General features: G+C 42.9%; 1 protein-coding gene across 1 annotated transcript in view; it reads left to right on the forward strand.

The window, feature by feature from the left end:
- The window catches only part of galnt18b (UDP-N-acetyl-alpha-D-galactosamine:polypeptide N-acetylgalactosaminyltransferase 18b), a 317312-nt gene that overhangs the window by 271064 nt on the left and 20148 nt on the right, over positions 1 to 26100 (forward strand). The window contains exons 7-8 of the mRNA XM_060940841.1: positions 17774 to 17959; positions 20255 to 20392. Of these exons, the coding sequence (XP_060796824.1) occupies positions 17774 to 17959; positions 20255 to 20392 (324 nt within the window). The remainder of the gene's footprint in view (positions 1 to 17773; positions 17960 to 20254; positions 20393 to 26100) is intronic.

Genomic DNA, 26100 nt, shown 5'->3' on the forward strand with positions numbered 1-26100 from the left:
CATCAAACCCCCAACTGCTCCCTCAGCGCTATAGCATAGCTGTCCACTGCTCTGGGTATGTGTGTGTGTGCTCATTGCTCACATGTGTGTGCATGTGTGTGTTCACTGCTTCAGATGGGTCAAACGCAGAGGAATTTCACCGTGCTTCAGTGTATGTGTGATTCAATAAAGTTGTTGTTCTCATCTCATCATCTCTAGCCGCTTTATCCTGTTCTACAGGGTCGCAGGCAAGCTGGAGCCTATCCCAGCTGACTACGGGCGAAAGGCGGGGTACACCCTGGACAAGTCGCCAGGTCATCACAGGGCTGACACATAGACACAGACAACCATTCACACTCACATTCACACCTACGGTCAATTTAGAGTCACCAGTTAACCTAACCTGCATGTCTTTGGACTGTGGGGGAAACCGGAGCACCCGGAGGAAACCCACGCGGACACGGGGAGAACATGCAAACTCCACACAGAAAGGCCCTCGCCGGCCACGGGGCTCGAACCCGGACCTTCTTACTGTGAGGCGACGGTGCTAACCACTACACTACCGTGTCACCCTGTTGTTGTTCTTCTAATTTGAAGGTAATTTACAGCTTATTTTTTAAGAATTATTCCACAAAATCAATTCGTATAATCCATGCACGACAAGATTGAGTGGAATAACTGTTTTATTCTCTCCACATTCACTGGATTTTGAGAAACACCGCTTTTTTTTTTTTTGCAAATTCGATAAATAAAAACTTTACACAAAACGTCCGATAAAATCATTTCCGGTTAGGCGGACTTCTTAAAAACCTGTCGATGGCAGCACGGATTGACTTTAGTGCTGTTTTTTTTTTTTTTGTAGAAAGTTCCGTCTCACTGTCATGCCGAGGTATAGAATAGCTTTAGACGTTTATTTAAATCTTCCTTGGACATTTCAGTGATGTCATTTTCAAATTTCTTTGAGCTTTCAAACCAGTCAAATAAAATTCAACAAATTTTAATGCTTAAATATGAAGAATGTAAACAAACCAGCGAAATGACAGGAGCAATTGTGAAAAACGTGATAATAATAATTCCTGAAAAAAAGATACGTTATTACCATCAAATACTTTTATTCCATATTTTGTTGCCTTTTTTTGTGTGTGTGTGTATTTTTACCTCGCCCAGTGGCACGGTGGTGTAGTGGTTAGCACTGTCGCCTCACAGCAAGAAGGTCCTGGGTTCGAGCCCCGGGGCCGGCGAGGGTCTTTCTGTGCGGAGTTTGCATGTTCTCCCCGTGTCCGCGTGGGTTTCCTCCGGGTGCTCCGGTTTCCCCCACAGTCCAAAGACATGCAGGTTAGGTTAACTGGTGACTCTAAATTGACCGTAGGTGTGAATGTGAGTGTGAATGGTTGTCTGTGTCTATGTGTCAGCCCTGTGATGACCTGGCGACTTGTCCAGGGTGTACCCCGCCTTTCGCCCGTAGTCAGCTGGGATAGGCTCCAGCTTGCCTGCGACCCTCTAGAACAGGATAAAGTGGCTACAGATAATGAGATGAGATTATTTAGCAGTGGGCACATAGGAAAGTGTAAAGTTTGTCAATATGTTTATCATGCTTGTATGTTAAAAACTCACGAAGATATTGATCTAAATCCGTGACCTACTCATTCTAAACCTGCTGAGCTTCGCTGGCGAAGCTCTCGACCCCAGAGGGTTAAGAGCGTCTTTAAACTTGCTGTTTAGCCCTAAAGTGCAACATTATCTTGAAACCCACCTCTGAACTGTTCAAAATTTGGCGTGAGAACAAGAACAGAACCCGTTCCCTGTTGGTCGAAAAAGGGATAACAGTGGCTCAGTGTACAAATAAAGCAAAGACCTCAGGATTATTGGTTTGGATTCAGTCTCAATTTGGACTCCTGACTTGATCTGGGCCAGTCCACTACAGCTCTACTCGTGGGTCCCATTACAGGCTGAAGTGGAGCTCCTGTTTTGGGGTCGGTGCCAGAATCTCACAGCTGATTACTGAGAACTCAGTGATAATGTGTGCTTGTTTCAGGTCTCGCAGTTCCCTGTGGACAGAAACAGGATAAAGCGGCTAGAGATAATGAGATGAGATGAGATACCTCGCCCAGGATGGAGTCCACCAGGGGGCGAGGTATTGTTTTCGGTCGGGTTTCTTTGTTTGTTTGTTAACGATATTATGGGAAAACAGCTGGACCAATCTTCATGAAACTTTCAGGATAGATGGGCATTGGTCTCAAATAGGACCTCCAACATTTTGAGGATCACCCAGTCAAGGTCACCAAAAGAGTCACAATCGTTTTTGTTGTGGCTACTGCATCATATAGAGGCGCTAACCAGTTTGTCATTGTGCTGTAAGAATGTAAGAGTGTAACGATCGCGCACTGTGCATACACGTGTTCTGATTAAAGTGGCTGGTGAGTGTATACAATTCGGTTCACCATTCGAAATAAATGGACTAAAGAAATCGCTTTCAGACATGTTTATGCTTATTACAGAGGGAAAGTGCGTTCCACTGAGCTCTAGCGCCGGGCCATTTCTGGGAAATAAGAGTTTGGGTCATGGCGACAGCGTGTGTAGTTCAGCCTCGGTTCGGAGGTTTCAGTTTCGAAAACTATAAGAGGTAAGAGTAGAATAATATAAAGTACAGACACTTGGTATATTTTACTTCTGTGTTTTTTTAAATTGTTCATTTTTGGATTACGCTTCATTTTTGTGGCTACTGCCTCATAGAGTAAATATATATGCGATACTTACTGTATGGACATGGGATCAGAAAACTAATTTATTTATAAGCAGTAGCCACATGGACCCAGAGGGTACCTACTTTTTTTTCACGATATCTTCCTTCATATTCATCATAAGTGCTACCGGCCGAGGTTCGTTTTGCCTGGCAACACTTGTTTGGGTTTTGTTTTCGAGTCAAGTTTTTATTTCATCAGCGGTTGGTTCAGCAACACGCGCCGTCATTTTGTTTTTCTCTACTCGCGGTATATGAGCTGATATCCTCGTCATAGAGTAGCCAATCAGAGCGTGCGATTGCTCATATCCAGTGAATGTGGATAGAATACTGTAATTGGCATTACACATGAAAGGGTTAATTTTGTTCGTCAGACTCTGAAGGTTGCTTTTCGTGCTTAATTTAGTGGTCCATCGTTCAGGACGACAGCTGTGAGACGGCTAGATCTGTGTGTGACGTGTTAGACGAGCGTGATGGAACACCAGGACACTTTGACTGGCCTGGATCAATCTGCAAACGTCAGTGTAATAGACAACTTGTGAGATGTTACTGCTCGTGTCCCATAATGTATCAGAAGTTGCTGTTATGAAGGTCCATGTGAGTACCCCGTTCTGAATCATTGAGGCAAAGTGAGTCAGGTTGAATCACTGAAATGAATCAGTTCTCTGACAATTGAATTGAATTCCTGATTCACAAAAATGCTTTCGAGTCAGATTGAAAACTAGTGAATTGCGAATCGAATCGAATCGCTGATTCACACACCGAGAAAACACTGCAGAATCGATGTTGTGACACTGAGTCACAGCACGAAGTTTCTTCTTGAGAGCTGTGTGTATGTGCTAAATGAAGCAAAATGAATGAATGACACTTCACGATATATGAACTGATGTTGTTTGGAATCAGTATTGGCAAAGTGCAATAAACTTGATTGAATCAAGGTTTGGGAGGAAATGCTGAGTGACAGAAGCTCCCTGTTTAGTCAAAGAGCACAACAGGTCTCTCTTTAAACCTGACTGCATGCCAAGTACACTCACTCTCTCTCTCTCACACACACACACACACACACACACACACTGCAGCATAGACACATCAACCTGTAACATCTTGCATTTTTGTCAATTCTTGCTATGTATATTTCAATTAATAACAATTATTATACATAGTACAGGACACTTTTTCCATGGAATAAAAACATGTTCTATTCCCTTCTAGCAGGTTTCATTCATTTGGTTTGATAGCATGCAATATTGTTAGCATAGCGCTTATCCTACGTGTATTGCGTCACTCTACCCAATGAAGAATGAGCATTGAATACGGTTTACGATATATCATGGTTGTCAAGACAACATGATGTCACACGTCGGAGCTGATGCGAATACCCAGTGAGAGAGTCTTCTGCCGCGCATGCACAGAAGCATTTCTTTGTTCACCGGGAAAGAGAAAGACGTGCTGAACACCCGAAAAGCTACCACAACTTCGTTAGATATTCTTCAGTGGTGAACTCTTACTATTAGAGCTGGGACTTGAGCTCAGCCAAAACTTAGCCAGACACCAGAAAAGCAACAGGGCAAAGGATTTTGTAAGGGATTAGCGGCAGGCTGTCAGGTCGCTCCGTTGTGTGTAGCTGTCGTTGCTGATTTTAAAAGTAACTCAGTAAATTACACAGGGAAAGGAATACTTAAGTCTGAGTGAAAAATACTGTAGTGAGCGTGCAGCGTGGAAGAAGAGTCTGCAGACAGAAATCTTAGGCTACATCCACACGACAACGAGATTTTTTTTTTAGCGGGTAAAAAAAATATCGCGTCCACATGGGCAACAGATCAGTAAAATATCAGGTACATATGGCAACGCAACGCTTGCTGAAAATGATGCAATACACATGCCACACCTCTAGGTGCGCTGTAAGACGGTCCCATGGGAGACACCAGAACAATAGAAGAAGTAGGACGCATGCGCATAAATCCCTTCTTCTACCCAGCATGAAGCACTGTCAGGAACATGTGGTTGTGACGTCATCGTAAACAAATCCGTTCTACTCATCCAGACGACTTCGCAACGGCACCGTTGCCAGACTTTTCCACTCTGGAAACCGTTCTCAAAAAATATCGTTTTGGGGCACCCAAAACGCCGGTGCCGTGTGGACGCCAGGCCGAAACGATAAAAAATTTTATCGGATTCACCTGAATCCGTTGCCGTGTGGACAGGGGCTTAGCTTCTCGGTCGTTAGCCTGGGCTACTTGCTCTCAATAAATAGCACTGGCTTGACTGCTTTATTACCATTCACTAACATTACTGATGAACGCTACACTGGCTGGAAGGTGACTTCATTGCCACATTGACTCGCAGTTAAGCTCACGTTGGCCTTCGAGAGGTCTAGGGCGATAAAGATTTGGTCCCTCCCGCTATAAATCAAAATGTGATTGGTTAAATCAGTCATCTGTCACTTGCTACATAAACATACACTGCCGTGGCCTTCTGTCCCGGCAATGAAGTCCTAACCAATGAGTGAGCAGCTCAAAACTCTTCTCAGCCTAGAGACAACAAACAAAACAATCTCACTGGATAACTTGATTTTAATGTTTTCAGGACAGTAACCCTTTCATTTCTGAAGCAAACTTGATAGAAAATGAGGCCAAATTAGAAGGGAATGATTATAATGAAATTATGAAAGCAGTAAAGAAATTAAATATAACATTTGAATTGCTGATATGTTTGGGCCTTCTCTGAACACCTAGAAGTCCCTGACGGTTCCCCTCTTTTTTTTTTTTTTTTTACAAGAGAAAAACATACCAACGGACATTGAAAAACTGGAAAAGAGAATGTCTTCGACTCGTTTAGTATCATGCTATCTGAATGGAATATACCTGATATACCACTCAACGGCAGCCAATATTATTCAGGGATGTGATTTTTCCGCGAATTCGTGGAATTCCGCTTTTTTCACCTCAATTTGAAAATTTTTTTTTCCGATTTTTTGCTCAAAAATCTGCATTCGTATCCTATTCGTTCCGACTTTCAGTAATTCCGTCATTGAGATGAAACGAGGTACGTGATTGGCCCATTGCTCTGTAACAACCAATGAACGCGCTTGTTAGATAGCTGTACGTAAGCTCGCTTCAAACAAAGAGTTGAAAGATGGCAGCCTCCGTGATCGAGCATAAAGATGCAAATCGAGTTAAAGAAATCGACAGAATAGTGAAAAAGAAGTTCCGCTGGGAATGGTTGGAGAAAGAGGTTGCTACAGACGTTGGACATAAGACTGTGAGACATTTGTTCAGCGATTTCGTTCTTTGGGGGGAGGGCAGAGGTCTCTGGCTGTCAAGTTTGGGGATGCTGGGACCTCCCCTGCCTGAGCTACGAGCGTGCAGTCGGGCTGGAGCCCGGGATAGAAACTAAACCTAAGCGGAGCGCCGCAGCTTGCCTCGGGGCGAATTACGTCCCGAGGCACGGGGCTAGCGCGCCCTGCCCATGCTGGTTCTTTGGGGGGAGGGCAGAGGCATCTGGCTGTCAAGTTTGGGGATGCTGGGACCTCCCCTGCCCGAGCTACAAGCGTGCAAATTCGGGCTGGAGCCCGGGATAGAAACGAAACCTAAGTGAGTGAACACAGTAGTTTTGAATATCCTTAAGTGAATGAACACTGGGGTTCTGAATATCCTTAAGTGAGTGAACACTGTGGAGTTATGATTATCCTTTGGTGAGTGAACACTAGAGAGTTATGTATATGAAGTTGACATTGCTAGAGTAGAAACTGCAGAAAAAAAGTGACTGATATGCTGGAACTGGACATGGATGCTAGCATCTTTTTTCTTTGAGAGTTCTTGAAGACTTGTGGATGAATTCTTATGTTGCATCATGTTTGTTTGAAAAGGCACATTTAGGTATGTTCAACTTCTACAGTAATTGAAAGTATAAATTTTGTTTTTCCTTATACAATTTTCTATTTATTCTAATGCAGATGATTTAATTTAGAATGACATTTTTAGGTTTCATGTTTTGGCTTTTTGTCAGTTAAGAATCATTGAATTTACTATAGGGGCTCAGAGTTGCATGTTGACCATTAAATTGGCTTGAATTTTTAATCATGACAAGTTTTTTCTTGTGTGTTTGCTTGCCATTTTAGTACAATTTTTAAGTCAGAAAACCCCAGAACCCAGGAGCTTCGGGGGGCTTCGCCCCCCTTGTACCCCCACCAGGGCGCTGCCCTGGACCAGCTGGGGGCCTGCGGCCCCCAGACCCCCGGCTAAAATTTTCAGATAATTTCACCAGCCCCAAATCACATCCCTGTGAAATATTTCAGAAAAAAAAACATCATTGTGCCATCACTATTCCGTACCCTTTTTCCTTAAAGAACAACTCACAAGACCTACAGTATAATACGTCATATCTTTCGACAGGCTTGAGTCAGGAGAACACTTCGTAATGTTTTATTTGAATTGCAGTTCACCTGACAGCCTGTAGAGGGCTTAAAACCTCACACACTGCTGTTTGAACATCAGGAGAACTCTGAGAATCTGCCTGGATTTCTACTTGTCTTCTGCTTTGTACTGAAAAGCCAGTCCTGACTAGTACTTTTTGATTGGATGGAGTAGGTGATGAGGTGGTGTTTGGATAAACCTTGATCACAAGTAGCGAATGAGATGTGAATTTATAGGACCTTAACTAGGAAGGAGAAGGCGGAGCTTCAGGTGTGGTCTTTCTCCCAAATTACTGCTATTCTTGGGTTTCACATGATGTCACATCTGCCTCATTAGTTATTCAGAACTTTAGCTGGTGTTCTACCAAAGCTCAGTTGACAAAGTGTTTGTATGGAGAAGGTGCATTGCTCGCATGAAAAATGCCTTACGCTTGGGTTGTTTTAGGTTGTTCGAATCGATCAAACCGTGAAACTGATAAAAATGTCTTCAGGGTTCCCCGTGAACGAATAAAAAAGGGTGAACGAACACAGGATTTCACAAAAAGATGTCGAGAAAGGTGGCTTTTGAACCACTCACTGAAATCGAAGGGAGCCGAGTCGAAGCATGCTCAAGTTTGCAGGGATCACTTTGTGAAAGGTTTGTATTTCCCTCTCAGCTATGGCCTTAGTGTTTTCCAAGTGCTTTTCTTCCTATGTGTCATTTTGTGCAAACGAAAAGCTTAAAAAAACATACTTACACGGGCAAAGACAATCCAGGATTCATTCGGCAGCGACTTGATAGCGAGGTCCTTTACCCAGCCACATACAAAAAAGTTTTAAGCCTCCATACTCTTCCACGCTTTCATCTGTTTTGCGGTGTAGAAGGACGTCTGCAACACCAGATAGTTCGAGATGTCGGGGAACTCGACTGAATGGTAGTTTTCGAGATCGTATGACAAATCCTTCTTTCCCAGACTGTAGGGGTCGATTCCATCGCACATAGCGATCTTCTGAATATATCTAAAGCCAGCAGTGGCTTCTAGATTACGAGTGTACGCTAATACTGTAAGTTATTGCTAGTTGTTTGCACTATGGCAGCCATTTTGGTTTGCTTGACAACCAGCTGTTTTACCAGAAGTGAAATCGTTAAGAAAATTTGCGTGACTGAAACCCAAGAATTTCATAAGTCTGTTTTTCCAAAAATGCCACTGAGCGGTTGTTTTCCTCTTCTGACCAATCAGTATTGAGAACCCGAGCCAGTCTTTGTTGTTAAATGTACACAGATAAGCTGGCTGATTAGCCGGAAAAGGCTGCAGGGGTCCTGGCACGAGTGACCTCATTTCAAGAGTTTGAAAATGGCTCGTGTTAGATGTGGCACCGTTGTGGTCTGGTGTAAAATGAGCTTAAGTGAAGCTCCAAAAGGAAGGAAGACTTGCAATGATTCTTAATGATACCATAACGCAAGTCTGTGCATAGAAATACATTATATACAGTGGTGCTTGAAAGTTTGTGAACCCATTAGAATTTTTTATATTTCTGCATAAATATGACCTAAAACATCATCAGATTTTCACACAGGTCCTAAAAGTAGATAAAGAGAACCCAGTTAAACAAATGAGACAAAAATATTATACTTGGTCATTTATTTATTGAGGAAAATGATCCAATATTACATATCTGTGAGTGGCAAAAGTATGTGAACCTTTGCTTTCAGTATCTGGTGTGACCCCCTTGTGCAGCAATAACTGCAGCTAAACATTTCTGGTAACTGTTGATCAGTCCTGCACACCGGCTTGGAGGAATTTTAGCCCATTCCTCCGTACAGAACAGCTTCAACTCTGGGATGTTGGTGGATTTCCTCACATGAACTGCTCGCTTCAGGTCCTTCCACAACATTTCGATTGGATTAAGGTCAGAACTTTGACTTGGCCATTCCAAAACATTAACTTTATTCTTCTTTAACCATTCTTTGGTAGAACGACTTGTGTGCTTAGGGTCGTCGTCTTGCTGCATGACCCACCTTCTCTTGAGATTCAGTTCATGGACAGATGTCCTGACATTTTCCTTTAGAATTCGCTGGTATAATTCAGAATTCATTGTTCCATCAATGATGGCAAGCCGTCCTGGCCCAGATGCAGCAAAACAGGCCCAAACCATGATACTACTACCACCATGTTTCACAGATGGGATAAGGTTCTTATGCTGGAATGCAATGTTTTCCTTTCTCCAAACATAACGCTTCTCATTTAAACCAAAAAGTTCTATTTTGGACTCATCCACCCACAAAGCATTTTTCCAATATGCCTTCTGGCTTGTCCACATGATCTTTAGCAAACTGCAGATGAGCAGCAATGTTCTTTTTGGAGAGCAGCGGCTTTCTCCTTGCAACCCTGCCATGCACACCATTGTTGTTCAGTGTTCTCCTGATGGTGGACTCATGAACATTAACGTTAGCCAATGCGAGAGAGGCCTTCAGTTGCTTAGAAGTTACCCTGCGGTCCTTTGTGACCTCGCCGACTATTATACGCCTTGCTCTTGGAGTGATCTTTGTTGGTCGCCCACTCCTGGGGAGGGAACAATGGTCCTGAATTTCCTCCATTTGTACACAATCTGTCTGACTGTGGATTGGTGGAGTCCAAACTCTTTAGAGGTGGTTTTATAACCTTTTCCAGCCTGATGAGCATCAACAACACTTTTTCTGAGGTCCTCAGAAATCTCCTTTGTTCGTGCCATGATACACTTCCACAAACATGTGTTGTGAAGATCAGACTTTGATAGATCCCTGTTCTTTAAATAAAACAGGGTGCCCACTCACACCTGATTGTCATCCCATTGATTGAAAACACCTGACTCTAATTTCACCTTCAAATTAACTGCTAATCCTAGAGGTTCACATACTTTTGCCACTCACAGATATATAATACTGGATCATTTTCTCCGATAAATAAATGACCAAATATAATATTTTTGTCTCATTTGTTTAACTGGGTTCTCTTTATCTACTTTTAGGACTTGTGTGAAAATCTGATGATGTTTTAGGTCATATTTATGCAGAAATATAGAAAATTCTAAAGGGTTCACAAACTTTCAAGCACCACTGTACAGTACTGTGCAAAAGTCTGAGGCACCCTATTGTTTCGGGGGGGTTCATACAAATTTTACAAAAGCAATTTCGAGTTCCAAACTTTCATTCATTTTCCAGCACAAAATTAAATGTTACAGGAAAAAAAAAATTTTCTTGCTGTGAGGCAAGAGTGCTCACCACAACACCACCGTGCCACCATCTCGCTGCCAATGAAATCCAAAAGATCGAAGTAGGATGCCAAGTCTTCTCATGTAAGATGATAAACGGGGGCTACGAAAGGAAAAGGTCCCCTAAATGTAATGATCCAGAATACGATGGTCTCGATGGGGAACTGGATTGGAGCTTTAAACTGTCTAATGCGGACTTGCGAGAGAAAACTAAGACTCAGCCCATAAAGCTATTCTGTTTTGTTAAATTAAATGTGGCTTGTTTGAATGTGAGCTGAAATAACTTTTCAAAATAATTTTTTTTCCTAGTCGGAGTGTCATATATTTCATAATACATATATGTTATTTACCAGCTGGGAGGTCCGTATGGTGAAATACCGTGACCGAGGTCTTGAAAGTACTGAGCAAGGCCCTCTGGGCCGAGGTCAGTATTCAAGGCCAAGGTCACGTTATTTCACCATACGGACTGACCTTAAGCTGGTAAATAATATTTTTTTCTTTACCAAATTCTAACAGAAAACGAGAGCGCCCGAAAGGGAAAGCCGAGCCGAGGCGAGGCGAGCCGCCATTTTGAATCCTCATTCATGGCTGTAATGCAAATTGCTTCCTGCTCGGTATACAAGTGCACTTCCATGGCAGGAAAAAAACTACATTTTGCCGCCTATGTTGTCCCCTATTTATACAAAATTGAGTCATTCAGGATTCAGCCATGTTTTTGCTCGGCGTTAGCAACAGTTTTTAGCTTTCTCCTGAAATGTTTTCTTTTATTTCTTCTTGCTCAGGGTAGTAAAACTCGCTTTCGCTGTGAAGACTGTCATTATCACTATCCATGCTGTAAAATTAACTCTATTCTCCTGAGAAATGCTGGCAAAAATTTATGATTTTTGATAATCTTATAAATACATCTTATAAAAAAAGATAAATGTTGACAAAAAATGCTGCTATGTTTGTTGTTGTTGTGAATGAGCGACTCACCAGAGGTCTGTAACCGGGGTCCGTAACTGGGGTCCGTACCATAGGATACGGACCCGCTCGCCAACCAATCAGAGTGCAGGATTTGATGGAAACCGGACCACGAAAAAAATAAATATTAATATTTAAAAAACAATATCTGTGAACATACATCTTCTGATGCTGCCTCTGGACACATCCTCAGTGATATTCCTGGAATCATTGGGTGTTTCGGGTCTTTCAGCATCATACACCCTCCTCCAGGTGACCCAGCCAGGGCTGATCAGACCCCAGCTTGTGTCCAGGTGGCTAGCTACTGGCTCCATGGTGCTCCTCTTTTGAGCCACAGCCATCTTGAGGCTCTCTCTGCCGTGTTGGTAATACTGGTAATACTGCAGATGGCTCTCCTTTTCCTCTCTCCTATGATGCCCAGATTGCTAAAGGCTCTGAGTCGGGAACGAGCTGCAAATCCTCTGCAGCCTACTTCCACTGGGAGACACCTTGCTGTCCATCCAGCCTGCTGACAGGTGTTAACCAGCTCTGTGTACTTTGAGAGCTTCCTTTCGAAGGCTTCTTCCAAGCGATCTTCCCATGGAACTGTCAGCTCCAGCATCACAGCTTGCTTGGTTGACTCAGACACTAGGACAATGTCTAGTCGTATGGCGGTGGCTGCGATGTGGCTGGAGAATTTCAGCTGTCATCCAATGTCAACCAACAGCTGTCAGTCCCATGCCGAGGTAAGGATGCCTGCCGATGCTGTTCTTTTGGTAGGATTGGGCTGCTCTCCTGCTCTGACAAAGGCGGTGGTCTTCTTGGAGGGTTTGCACCCCTTGGCCAAATCAAGTCCTGTGCTGATGGCTTCAGTGATGGACTTCAGGACCTGATCATACCTCCATCTGTACCGTCCCTCTCCAAGTGCCTTTTTGCAGCAACTGAGAATGTGTTCCAAGGTTCCTCACTTGGAACACAGAGGGCATGCTGGTGACTCTGCGATACCCCATGTGTGCAGGCTCACTGTACTTGGGAGTACATTGTACACTGCCTGGATGAGAAATTTGATACGGTGAGACTCAGCTTTCCAGAGCTCAGCCCAGGTCACTTTCCTCTCAACTGCATCCTCCCATCTTGTCCACCTTCCCTGCTTCTTCATCCCCACTGCCCTGCAGGATCTTATCTTCTCCACTGCTGCCCTTACTTTCTCCTGGACTAGGCGACGCCTTTCCTTCCCTCTGACAGTGTTCATTTGAGCGGTCGGGAAGGATCCTAGCCCAGCTCGGCCTTGAGCAACCACTCCCACCAACCTCCTGTGGCACAGCCTTGCCTCTGCCTCCTGAACCACATCCTGTGCTCTCCACTTTCTGCCAGTCCTCACTTGGATCCCTGCGTTAGCCACCCTCAGATTACGCGAGTCTCTATACTGCACCACTTCTCTGGCTTTTGCTACCTTGAATTCCTCTTCCAAGGATTTGAAGGGCAGTTGCAGTTTGTTGTTGTGTCCATAGAGTGCAATGCTGCTCAGGCTCTTTGGCAGCCCCAGCCATCTTTGGAGGTAGTTACTGACCTTCCTGTCTAAGGTCTCAACTGTTGACAGTGGGACCGCATAAACAAGGAGAGGCCATAGGATTCTGGGAAGTATGCCATGTTGGTAGGTTCAGGCTTTAAACTTCCCAGGAAGGCCAGACTTGTCCAGTGTTTTCAGCCAGCCATCCAACACAGTGCATGCTGACTGGATAGATGTTGTGTCTCTCAGAGAGCTGTCAAAAACCTTGCCTAAGCTCTTGACCAGATTCTATGAGATGGTTGGTATAACTGTGCCTGAGATGCTGAATCAGTATTTGTTCTCCACCTTGCCTTTTCTGAGCACCATAGATCTTGATTTGGCTGGTCTAAAAGACATCCTGGCCCACCCCACCAGTTGTTCCAGCCCCTGTAAAATCTACCGACAGCCTGCAGTGGATTCTGTAGTGACTGTGAGGTCATCCATGAATGCCCTGATAGGTGGTTGCCATTGAGCAGATTTCATTCTGGGCCCTCTGCACTCTGGTTCAGCGGACTTGGTGAGCATGTTCATGGCTAGGGAGAACAGCATCGCAGAGATGGTACACCCTGTGATGATGCCGATCTCTACCTTGTGCCAGCTTTATATTATTGTTCCTGACGGGACCTTCATCCTTAAGTTGCTGTAGTAATCAGCAATGAGGTCTCTGATCCCACTAGGTACATGATATTTCATCAGAGTGAGCTGATCCAGCTGGTGTGGAAAGCTTGTGTGGATTAATATTAATATATGAATGAAATAAAAGGGGAGATTTTGTAAATCAAGCAGTATTTATAATCCATGCAGTGATGAAACAATTACCGCAGCTTACTGTGCATAATGAATCAATTATTCGACCTCATATCATACCTCACATTGGATTATTGTAATATTGCACTTTGTACCAGTTACTCAGCACACCGATGAACTTACTGAGGTGCAGTTTGGAGTTAATGTAGTTAATGCAGCGGCACTTTGTCAGACTTCTCTCAGTGTGGGTCAGCGTGTGTGTGTGTGTTATATCAGTATGTAGCCGAGGAAACTGCTGAGGGTCAGGCAGCCGTAACACTCTGTCTCACACTATACACTCTGCATCTCTGCTCTCCAGTCGAGTCCCAGCTGCAGTGCTCTTTATTATACAGGAGAGTAGAAGCACAAAGTTCTGCCTGGCTGGTCCACAAGACACGCTAGTCCAGGAGTTGCAGTCATTTACATAGTATGCAGTCACACACAGATGATATACAACCCCAATTCCAAAAAAGTTGGGATGTTGTGTAAAACATAAATAAAAACAGAATGTGAAGATTTGCAAATCATGGAAACCCTACGTTTCGTTGAAAATGGTACAAAGACAACATATCAAATGTTGGAACTGAGAAATTTTTTATTGTTTTTTGAAAAACATATGCTCATTTTGAATTTGATGTCAGCAACACGTTTCAGAAAAGTTGGGGCAGGGCAACAAAAGGCTGAAAAAAAAGTTGTGTAATGCTAAAAAAAACCCCAAAAAACTAATTTGGTTAATTGGCAACAGGTCAGTAACATGATTGGGTATAAAAAGAGCATCCCAGAGAGACAGAGTCTCTCAGAAGTAAAGATGGGAAGAAGTTCACCGCTCTGTGAAAGACTGAGTGGGCAAACAGTGCAACAATTTCAGAATAACGTTCCTCAATGTAAAACTGCAAAGAATTTGGGGATCGCATCATCTATGGTACATAGATGAATCATGTACAATCAATCTCTGAATCGTTTCATGATTCTCTGAATCATGAAACGATTCAGAGAATCTGGAGAAATCTCTGTATGCAAGAGACAAGGCTGAAAACTGACATTGGATGCCTGTGATCTTCAGGCCCTCAGGAGACACTGCATTAAAAGCAGACATGTGTCTGTAGTGGAAATCACTGTATAGGCTCAGGAACACTTCAGAAAACCATCGTCTGTGAAAACAGTTAATTACTGCATCCAGGGCCGCTGACAGCTTTGGCTGGGCCCGGGACAAAATGCTCTGAATGGGGCCCCCCCTAAACACCCCCCCCAGGCCAACCCACACACACACCTCTTATCCCCAGTGTTGGGCACGTTACTTTCAAAAAGTAATTAGTTATAGTTACTAGGTACTTTTCCCAAAAAGTAACTGAGTTAGTAACGGAGTTACTTTGTCATAAAAGTAACTAATTACCAGGGAAAGTAATTATTCCGTTACATTTTGTTCCCCCTCAAAAAAATCAAATTCAATTAGTGTAATCATAATAAAAGTGAATGTTAAATGTGTTTAATGACTGAAATGGACACTTAACAGAACCAATTAGTAACGTGATCTACACTATATTAATATTTTTGTGGGACAATGTGAGATAAGACATCTATCAAATGTAATATATTTTTGTAGTTATTAAAATTATGTTACTAATTACTGGCCACTGACGAGGACAAACGCTTTGTTCCTCGACATAATGTGCATTGCACGTAAACACTCTTGCCTTTTATTTCAAGTAATGAAAAGTAATGGCTGTATTTCCAATGTGAAAGCACAGTGCTGGGCTGACCGCTCGCCATCGCTGTGTCTTCCAACTGAAAGAGCGTGCAGTAGTGCAGTAGGCGTGGCCTACCTACGTATGTTGTCCAAATCTACTCTGATTGGCTTACTGTGCTGTTGTCTCGCGTCTCCCCACCCCACACTAAAGCAGAGGAAAGAAAGGCTGAACGAGCAGCGTGCCAGATGAGAACAGCTTTAATAAAGTAACGCATAGTGTTTTATTGTAAGTAACGGGAACGGCGTTATAACGATGTAAAAAGTAATTAGTTAGATTACTCGTTACTAAAAAAAGTAACGCCGTTAGTAACGCCGTTTATTTCTAACGCCGTTATTCCCATCACTGCTTATCCCAGTCTCTACTCACTCCAACCCTTAAATGACCGGTATTCAAAAACCATTCAACCGGTCAACAACCATTTCATTTTAGCATTTCAGCATTTTTACAGTTTTAACATTTTAACATTTCCTTAGTCTGCAACTATTCAGGTGCGAAATGCAATGCGCCGGACTTTTGTTGTGCGTGCGTGCGTACTGTCCAGTGTGAAAAGCAGAGAAGAACACACCGCTCGAGAAACGGCGGGATATGATTGCGGGCTAATGTGAATATTCTTAGCTTCAATCAGATATATGAAACACAATGTTATTAAGCCGTTGTGGTTATGAAATGATTCAATGCCCTGTGCGTTTGATATGGTGTTCAGTGTGACTTGCTCTCCCCTCGTTTGTAACATGAACTGCGTGCCGCGGTTGGGGTTACTTTATGGGGCTGGAAAAAGTTGGCTGTGTCTTACCTGGCTCAGCTGCCCCACTGCCTTTGCTAGTACCTGCTGCATCATCCCAATCTATTTTAAAATATTTATGCAGTGAGCCCCTGAGTCTCTTGGTTTCTTCCTCTCTTTTTCTCTTTTCTTTTCTGTGCTCCTGACTTGTGCATGTTGGCAAATGGCACGCACGCTGATTGTCGAAGCGCTATGATCGAACGATGTCGTTTTTTTCCCCTTAATCAAAGAGTCAGACCAAACCATTTTTGCATTAGGGGTGGTAGGGGGTTCTTAACGCCTTTTTCAAAGACAATAAAGGCAAAAGATCTAGAAATCATTTATTGAATGCAAATATAGCACATTTCTCCCCCAAATCAACACATTTTGAAATGAAATAAAATAATCACAACTTCATGAGAGCCCAGTTCTGGGCCCCCCCCATTCCTGGGCCCGGGACAACATACCCGTTTGTCCCCCCCTGTCGGCGGGCCTGACTGCATCCACAAATGCAAGTTAAAACCAGATATAAACAATATCCAGAAACACCGCCACCTTCTCTGGGCCCAAGCTCTTTTACGATGGACTGATGCGAAGTGGAAAATTGTCCTGAGGTCTGACGAATCAAAAGTAGAAATTCTTTTTAGAAATCATGTCCACTACGTCCACCAGGCTAAAGAGGAGAGGGACCATCCGGCTTGTTATCAGTGCACAGTTCAAAAGCCAGCATCTGTGATGGTATGAGGGGGCATTAGTGCACATGACATGGGTAGCTTGTACATCTGGGAAGGCATCATTAACGCTGAATGATATAAACACGTTTCAGAGCAGTATGCTGCCATCCAGACTGCCATCGTGCTGGGTGGTGTAGTGGTTATCACTGTTGCCTCACAGCAAGAAGGTTCTGGGTTTGAACCTCGTGGATGACAGGTGCCTTTCTGTGTGGAGTTTGCATGTTCTCCCTGTGTCTATGTGGGTTTCCTCTGGGTGCTCCGGTTTCCCCCACAGTTCAAAGACATGCAGATTTGGTACAATGGGGCCACTGAAATTGGTGCAAGCTGTAGTGGTTTCCCAGTCATAATAAATAAATAAATAAATGCCAAACCGCTGTCTGCACATATTAAAACTGCATGGCTCCAGAGTAAAAGAGTCCAGGCGCTAAACTGACCTGCCTGCAGTCCAAACCTGCCTCCCATTTAAAACATTTGGTGCATTATGAAGCACAAAATATGACAAAGGAGACCCCGAGCTGTTGAGTAACTGAAATTATATATCAGGCAAGAATGGGACAACATTTCTCTTTCAAAACTACAGTAATTGGTCTCCTCAGTTCCCAAATGTTTACAGAGTGCTGATAAAAGTAGAGGTGATGCAACACAGTGGTAAACACGCCCCGTCCCAACTTTTTTGAAACGTGTTGCTGATATCAAATTCAAAATGAGCAATAAAATTTCTCAGTTTCAACATTTGATATGTTGTCTTTGTACTATTTTTAATGAAATACAGTAAAGGGTTTCCATGATTTGGCAAATTATCACATTCGGTTGTGCTACTTCCTTGAAGAAAAGGACATGACCAGATTGTCTGTTTGTAATGCAAGTGATGTGTTTGTGTGTGTGTGTAGGTGTGGCAGTGTGGCGGCAGTGTGGAAGTCCTGCCCTGTGCCCGCATCGCTCATATCGAGCGCGCCCACAAGCCTTACACCGAGGACCTGACTTCACACGTGCGCCGTAACGCCCTGAGAGTGGCTGAGGTGTGGATGGACGAGTTTAAGAGCCACGTCTACATGGCCTGGAACATTCCACAGGAGGTGATTCGATCCCACACTGTTACACACGCGGCCTGACTCCACGTAAATAGCCTTGACTTGTATAAACAGTGCTGTGTCATGTTTTCAGAAATCTGGCACAAATTTTATCCACTGGTAGCTGAAGTAAAGAGATTAGATTAGCATAATCAGTTCTGAGCAGATGTTTAATTTTGAGCGTGTGTGTGTGGAATACAAATTAAACACAGCCCCATTTAATCTGCACAACGATGATGGATCTTTTGGAAAAAAAAAATGTTTTTGATTTTTTTTTTTCTTTTGCATATTAAGGAAGCATTTCATGGTTTGTATTTGCTCAGAGCTGATCGTATCCCCCAGCCATTCATGCTGTGTTCAGGAGCCCTGGCTCAAATCGTGCGTTTTTCAGCCACACAGCAATTAAGCTCATTTGTAACGAACAGAAGGCACAAGCAAACCACTGCTGGATGCTTGGCCAAGGCTTCGGTCTGAGAAGAGGAGAAATGGATGTGGCAGGAGAAAAGCTTGGAAGTCGAGCAGCTCGGACATTCTGTTGAATCCTGAGCTTTGAATTTCACGTTTCAATCTCTATGAAAAGTGCAAAGCTGACTGTTCTTCAAAACACTGAGAGTTAGCATAAAGAGGTTCGCGAGTTTAGTCTCAGCTGCTGACCTTAGATTTGGGAGTGTTGAAGGTGAGTATTTTCAGCCTCGTAAGCGTCTGAGCTTCACAGTAAAGGAGAAGCGACCAAAGAAAAGAAGATCAGAGTCAGAGAGCAGCAGCAGCAGCAGATATGCGACACGGCCGAAAGTCTTTCATTTTCAAAAGCTTAGAACAGGAAGTGGAGCGAGGAGAGCACCACAAAAAAACCCCGAAACTTTATGCAAATGAGATGCAAAAAATATGGCCACTACAGTCGGAAATTTTATCCCCACTGCGAAGCATCTGTTTTTGGGCACCTCATGTATTCTCTCATCTGTGCAGCTGCTGAGCCAATCATTGATCCTTGCTGTGCTGCTACAGGCTTCATATTAAGCTTGTGGGATATAACAATATTATCATCCCAAAACGATATTATATCGCCGTGATATGTCCAGTGAGGTTTACCACCAATTATATTATTTTATTATATGGACACGAGTGTTTTACTGGGAAATCCACCCTTTGTATTTTTCATCCGAGCTCCATCCGGGACGTGGAGGACCAAAACGGTGACATAATATATATGAATCAGTTTCTAAAGCGTCTTTCATCATGACACAAAAAAAACTGCGATAGCACCTTGTCTAACTCGCAGCATTCATATGCCACTAGAGAGTCGTTTATTTGTCTTTCTGCGGCCCATTTCTTAAACACGGAAAGCCAAAAATTCGTACTTTTTTTGGTATTTTCATTTTCGCTTGCGGCGGCACGGTGGTGCACTGTCGCCTCACAGCAAGAAGGTCCGGGTTCGAGCCCCGTGGCCGGCGAGGGCCTTTCTGTGCGGAGTTTGCATGTTCTCCCCGTGTCCGCGTGGGTTTCCTCCGGGTGCTCCGGTTTCCCCCACAGTCCAAAGACATGCAGGTTAGGTTAACTGGTGACTCTAAATTGACCGTAGGTGTGAATGTGAATGGTTGTCTGTGTCTATGTGTCAGCCCTGTGATGACCTGGCGACTTGTCCAGGGTGTACCCCGCCTTTCGCCCGTAGTCAGCTGGGATAGGCTCCAGCTCGCCTGCGACCCTGTAGAACAGGATAAAGCGGCTAGAGATAATGAGATGAGATGAGATTTTCGCTTGCAGCTTTCAACTGGTTTATCATTTCCTTGTCAAATATAGCGAAACGCGGCATTGCTGAGTCAGCAGAGTCAGCCATTTTGTTGAAAATTTGCTAATTTTTGTAACCGTAACCAAGCAACAAACTAGCCAATAGCATTTCAGAAATACGGCCCCGTGTTGAGGAAAAAAGCCCTCCTTGATTGACCAATCAGAATTGAGTAATTTGGCCCTATGTATTATATAAGGTGTGATAAGTGGGTCCATTTCAGTATTACGGACTTATCGATATAACAAACTATTTGGACGTCCCCCAAGGGGTTTCTTATTGCGGGGTTGCAGTGTATTTGAGAGATGTGAGTGCAGTATGAGGACGTGAAGTGAAGCAACTTAATCTTAAACCTTTATTATAGTTCTGAGCCAAACTTTCCATTTGCTCCCAATCAGAGGCCCTACTTTTATTTGAAAGCAAATCCATTAACTATCGACATGCTTGAGTTTCTGTCTTTATATCTGTGTGTGTGTGTGTGTGTGTGTGTGTGTGTGTGTGTGTGTGTGTGTGTGTAGGACTCGGGCATAGACATTGGCGATATCTCCGAGAGGAAAGCCCTGAGGAAAAGGCTGCAGTGTAAGACGTTCAGGTGGTATCTGGTGAACATCTACCCCGAGATGAGGATGTACACGGACACCATCGCTTATGGAGTGGTGAGACGTCACACACACGTTACCGTCAGCTTTTATTGACCTCTCACTTCATTATTATAGAGCTATATGTATTTATTTGTTGAACAACTTGATCTTGTAACCTTTACGCTATTACCCAATTGTGTATTTAAGAGATTCGACGCTTGTGTGTTCTTGAATCATCACTGCTATCTACAGCTGTTGCACTGGACACAGAAAAACGATAAACGTTTATGGAAGGAGTCTCCGTTGTCAGTGTGTTGTCAGTCACCTATCTTTTTTTTTTTTTTTTTTTTAAATCTTGCACCGAGGGCGGCATGGTGGTGTAGTGGTTAGCGCTGTCGCCTCACAGCAAGAAGGTCCGGGTTCGAGCCCCGGGGCCGGTGAGGGCCTTTCTGTGTGGAGTTTGCATGTTCTCCCCGTGTCCGCGTGGGTTTCCTCCGGGTGCTCCGGTTTCCCCCACAGTCCAAAGACATGCAGGTTAGGTTAACTGGTGACTCTAAATCGACCGTAGGTGTGAATGTGAGTGTGAATGGTTGTCTGTGTCTATGTGTCAGCCCTGTGATGACCTGGCGACTTGTCCAGGGTGTACCCCGCCTTTCGCCCGTAGTCAGCTGAGATAGGCTCCAGCTCGCCTGCGACCCTGTAGAACAGGATAAAGTGGCTACAGATAATGAGATGAGATGAGATGAGATGAGATGAGATGAGATCTTGCACTGAAAAAGAGAACTGTGAGACAAATTTTCAGATTTAAAAAAAAAAAAAAAATTTAATTAAGGGTGCCAATAATTTTGGAGCTGAATTTAATTCTGCAATAAATATGACCTGTGCATAGAAAATTTGCTGCACCACAAAAACAACAACAAAATACTAACATTGACACTGGCATTATATTTATGGAATAATTTCATTTTGTTCCAAAAGTATTGGCACCCAGAGTTGAGATGGGTTTAAAAATTACGAAAATAAAAAAAGGTTTCATTTCTTTTATTTTCAGTAAACAGATTCTCCGCAAAGACTCTGCAGTGCAGTGGTGAAAAAAAGCTAAAGGTACAGCTCCTTCCACGAAGCCAAGAACGCTGTGTTAAATCCGTCAGAGTCCTCGTGAACGAGCTGTTACTATAGAAACGGTAACGATGTGTCAGAACGAGCACATTAATATAAACTTGCGATTTGAGTCAGAGCTGGCACAACAGTCAGAGCTGCTGTTATAGAAAGTTAATCAAGGTGAACAGCTCTCAGCCAATCAGATTCAAGAATTCACAGGACTGTTGTTGAGGTTTTATGACTGAAAGTTTCTGAAGTAGCGCAGTGGAGGACTGGTGTAATATTTACAAGCCCGAGGCAGAACAGTGCACACGCCAAGTCATTTTATTCCGGCTTTTCTTAGAACAAGCTCCCAGGCAGACACGGTAATCAGAGACGAGTCTGTAATCCGAATTCTGAATGCAAGCTGAGGTCGAGACACAGAAACAGGAGAAGAATATAGAGAGGAAAAGGAGGGACAGTGAGAGTAACATTAACACCTGATGGTGTGTGATCGCAGGAGATCGATGTGCCTGTGTGAGACGATATATCGATATCCTGATCAATTGTCACAATAAATTTCTTCTGAAATATCATCAATAGCATCTTTTGATATCATGATATAGATTTATGCCCCGCCCAAACGAAATGGTTTCCATCCGTCCGGCTGTCTGTCCGTCCGGTCACGTTTTCATTTCCAGGCCGTATCTTTAAAACTACTGAAGATATCTTCATGAAACTTTGTATACATATCAAGCAACATGTGAACTGGTACCTTTTGCCATTTTGGGTTTTTGAAAAAAAAATTTTTTCAAATTTTTACATAAAACATAGATTTTGACTGAGTTTCTAAGAGCAGTGTTCGTGTCCGGCGCATATATCCAAAACTCTTCATGATACGGATTTGAAACTTGGTGTACATGTTAACAAGGTGATGTAGATGTGCCTTTTCATACTAAGAAATGTGAGAAATTAAAATTTTTCATGTTTCCATGGAAACAATTTCAGACTCAGTCTCTTAGGTTAGTCTTCGGGGTGGGTTTTGTTTCCGGAGCAGAACTTGAAAACTATGAGCGGTATGGTGTTGAAAGTTGGTCTATGTGTTGGTTAAGTAATGTATATGTGCCTTTTGATACTAAGAAATGTGAGAAATTTAAATTTTTATCTCAACTGGAACAAAGGTCCGGTGGGTTTATGACATGGGCTGCTGAGGTCAGTGTAGAGAGGTAGGGTTGGGTTCCTGCAGCAGAACTTGAAACATGTGACAAATAATATATTGAAACTTGGTATGTAGGGCGGAGGATATAGACGACTCTGTCTTCTTGCTAAATATATAAAATATTTTTTTTAAATATCTTTTAAAACAGGGCGGCACGGTGGTGTAGTGGTTAGCGCTGTCGCCTCACAGCAAGAAGGTCCGGGTTCGAGCCCCGTGGCCGGCGAGGGCCTTTCTGTGCGGAGTTTGCATGTTCTCCCCGTGTCCGCATGGGTTTCCTCCGGGTGCTCCGGTTTCCCCCACAGTCCAAAGACATGCAGGTTAGGTTAACCGGTGACTCTAAATTGACCGTAGGTGTGAATGTGAGTGTGAATGGTTGTCTGTGTCTATGTGTCAGCCCTGTGATGACCTGGCGACTTGTCCAGGGTGTACCCCGCCTTTCACCCGTAGTCAGCTGGGATAGGCTCCAGCTTGCCTGCGACCCTGTAGAACAGGATAAAGCGGCTACAGATAATGAGGTGAGATGAGATCTTTTAAAACATATTTTTTAAATTTTTAAAAATATTTAAAATATCTTTTAAATATTTAAAAGATATTTAAAACTATATTTTAAATTGTATCTTAAATATATACATCATGATGTCAAAAGATATATTGATGTTATTTCAGAAAGAAATATTGTGGGAATTGATCAGAATATCGATATAAATATTTATCTTTTTAAAGTATATTTTAAAATGTTTAAAATATCTTTTAAATATTTAAAAGATATTTTACAAAGATAAATATTTTAGAGATTTAAAAAAAGCAATAAAAATATATCGTGATATTGACAATATATTCTGATCAGCTGTCAGAATAAATTTTTCTTTTTCTTTTCTTTTGTGTTTTAAAAAAAATATTTTAAATATTTGAAAAGATAAATATTTATATCGATATTCTGATTGATTGCCACAATACATTTTTCTGAAATGTCGTCAATATCATGATATCTTTTTATTACTTTTTTAAAGTCTTTATTTATTATTATTATTATTATTATTATTATTATTATTAAAAGAAAAAATAAAGTTAATTGTAAAACATTCTTTTTTCCTCCTTTTCTATATTATTGTTTTTTTTTTCAGGAAATAAAAATGGTATTTTTTAAAGGTAAAAAAAAAAAAAAGCAAATTTGTTTTGTACACAAAATCGTAATTGTGTATCGTAGAACTGCTTTTGCCTTCGAGAATCGTGATATGATATTTTTGACGTATCGCCCGCCCCAGTGAGATGTGATAAAAAAAAATAATGTTCAACCAGATGAACATTAGAAGTTAGAAGAAGTTTTTATCGACATAAAATATAAGCGTATCATCAGACTCTGTAGAACAGTTGTTTATTTTTACAGTTTTAACGCAGCACTTGTGTTTAGCCCGCAGCTCGTTAGCGACATTTTACATCGTGATGCGTGCGTATGTCTTCAGATATCATAAGACGATGCGGTATCCACTCACATCGCCCCCATTGTTAGCACCGAATTCTCTCATCCATGCTAATCCTGCTTCTCTTTTACGAGCCCCAGGTTCGGGTCTTTGCCCGCGCACGGCATTTCGAGTTTCAGTTTTGAAGCCTGTCTCAAGCCACTGAATGTCCTGAATGAGTAAAATCCGTCTGTGTTAACCCATTCGACGCAGTCCTGATTTTACATTCATGTCAAATCGGGAACAGAAAATGGCCACGCGTCTTTTCACCTCTCCTGTACTGTTACGCTCGCGCCCGTCTGCGGTCGCAGCCCGTTCACCTCATGCCTTACAATTCACCGTGTGGTTTCTCTGGGTGGAGAAAATGGGTTTGTCTTATTAAAATTAATTCCAGATTGTGAAATAACTCTTGCCCTCATTACTCAGAGGGCTGTCAATCAAAATCAGACCGGAGTGAAGGAGCAGAATGCAGAACGGGACGCTGCGCAGTCACACAGGACTGACTGTCAAAAGTTAAACGGGAAAAAAAAAAAAAAGACGTTTCCGTGGAAATTTCCTTTTGACGAAACACTTTGGAAACGTGGAAATGTGTGGCCTGTCTGTTAGCGTGTCATTCATGGATATGTGTTAAAGCTGCTGGAGAAATCCGTGCAAACAAATCCGTATGGAAGCTTTCTTTGTTCCGTGAGGAGTTAAACACTTCAGGTGCTGTGTGCTGTTGCGGGAAAATAATCAACGATGTTGCGGGATCATGAAGTGGATTATTATCTAGTAACAGCACATCCTGACATTTTTATTCCTCTTATACAACGGCAACTTTCCAACAATTATAATTTACATTTATTAATAAATGTAGCGGGGCGGCACGGTGGTGTAGTGGTTAACGCTGTCGTCTCGCAGCAAGAAGGTCCGGGTTCGAGCCCCGTGGCCGGCGAGGGCCTTTCTGTGTGGAGTTTGCATGTTCTCCCCGTGTCCGCGTGGGTTTCCTCCGGGTGCTCCGGTTTCCCCCACAGTCCAAAGACATGCAGGTTAGGTTAACTGGTGACTCTAAATTGACCGTAAGTGTGAATGGTTATCTGTGTCTATGTGTCAGCCCTGTGATGACTAGGGATGGTGAAAACTAAAAAAAATCTTGACCGACCACCAAGCCTCATAAGTCGGTTAACCTATGAGTTTAACAGGGATGCAAACGGCGCGCCTTTTGGCGGATGCCGCCTTTTTCACGGCTGAATCGTGCAGATCCGATTTTTTTTTTTTAAGGGGGGGGGGGGAGTGTTGGAGTGTCTGAATAATTTCATCAGAGTAAATTCTGTATTAAAATTACTAAATAAGCAAATGCCGTTACAGTCCATGAAATATAGGAAGTATAAGTATGAGAAGAAAACAGTAAATCAGAAAGCTGCGCACGTTTTCGTGGAAGCTGCGCAAATGTGCGCAGCTTTCTGATTTACTGTTTTCTTCTCATACTTCCTATGTTTCATGGACTGTAACGGCATTTGCTTATTTAGTAATTTTAATACAGAATTTACTCTGATGAAATTATTCAGACACTCCAACGCGCCCCCCCCCCCCAAAAAAAAATCGGATCTGCACAATTCAGCCGTGAAAAAGGCGGCATCCGAAACATACTTTCAGAATGCACTGGCCAAGGCAGGACTAAACTCGATGTGCCTTCTAATAATAATTTTTAAAAAAAACAGAATAGTAATTTGTAAGCTAAAAAGCCTGTGTCTACACTTTTCTTTCGCCGAGTGTCAGCAGCTTCAAAACGATTGATTTTTTTTTTTTTAACCGACAACCAAAAAAAAATTAACCGGTTGACGTTGATTCGGTCAACCATTGGTCAAACGGTCATCGGTTAACATCCCTGGTGATGACCTGACGACTTGTCCAGGGTGTACCCCGCCTTTCGCCCGTAGTCAGCTGGGATAGGCTCCAGCTTGCCTGCGACCCTGTAGAACAGGATAAAGCGGCTAGAGATAATGAGATGAGATGAGATGAGATGAATAAATGTAACATCTTTT

The sequence above is a fragment of the Neoarius graeffei genome, chromosome 15 (genome assembly GCF_027579695.1).
Source record: "Neoarius graeffei isolate fNeoGra1 chromosome 15, fNeoGra1.pri, whole genome shotgun sequence".
Lineage (NCBI taxonomy): Eukaryota > Metazoa > Chordata > Actinopteri > Siluriformes > Ariidae > Neoarius > Neoarius graeffei.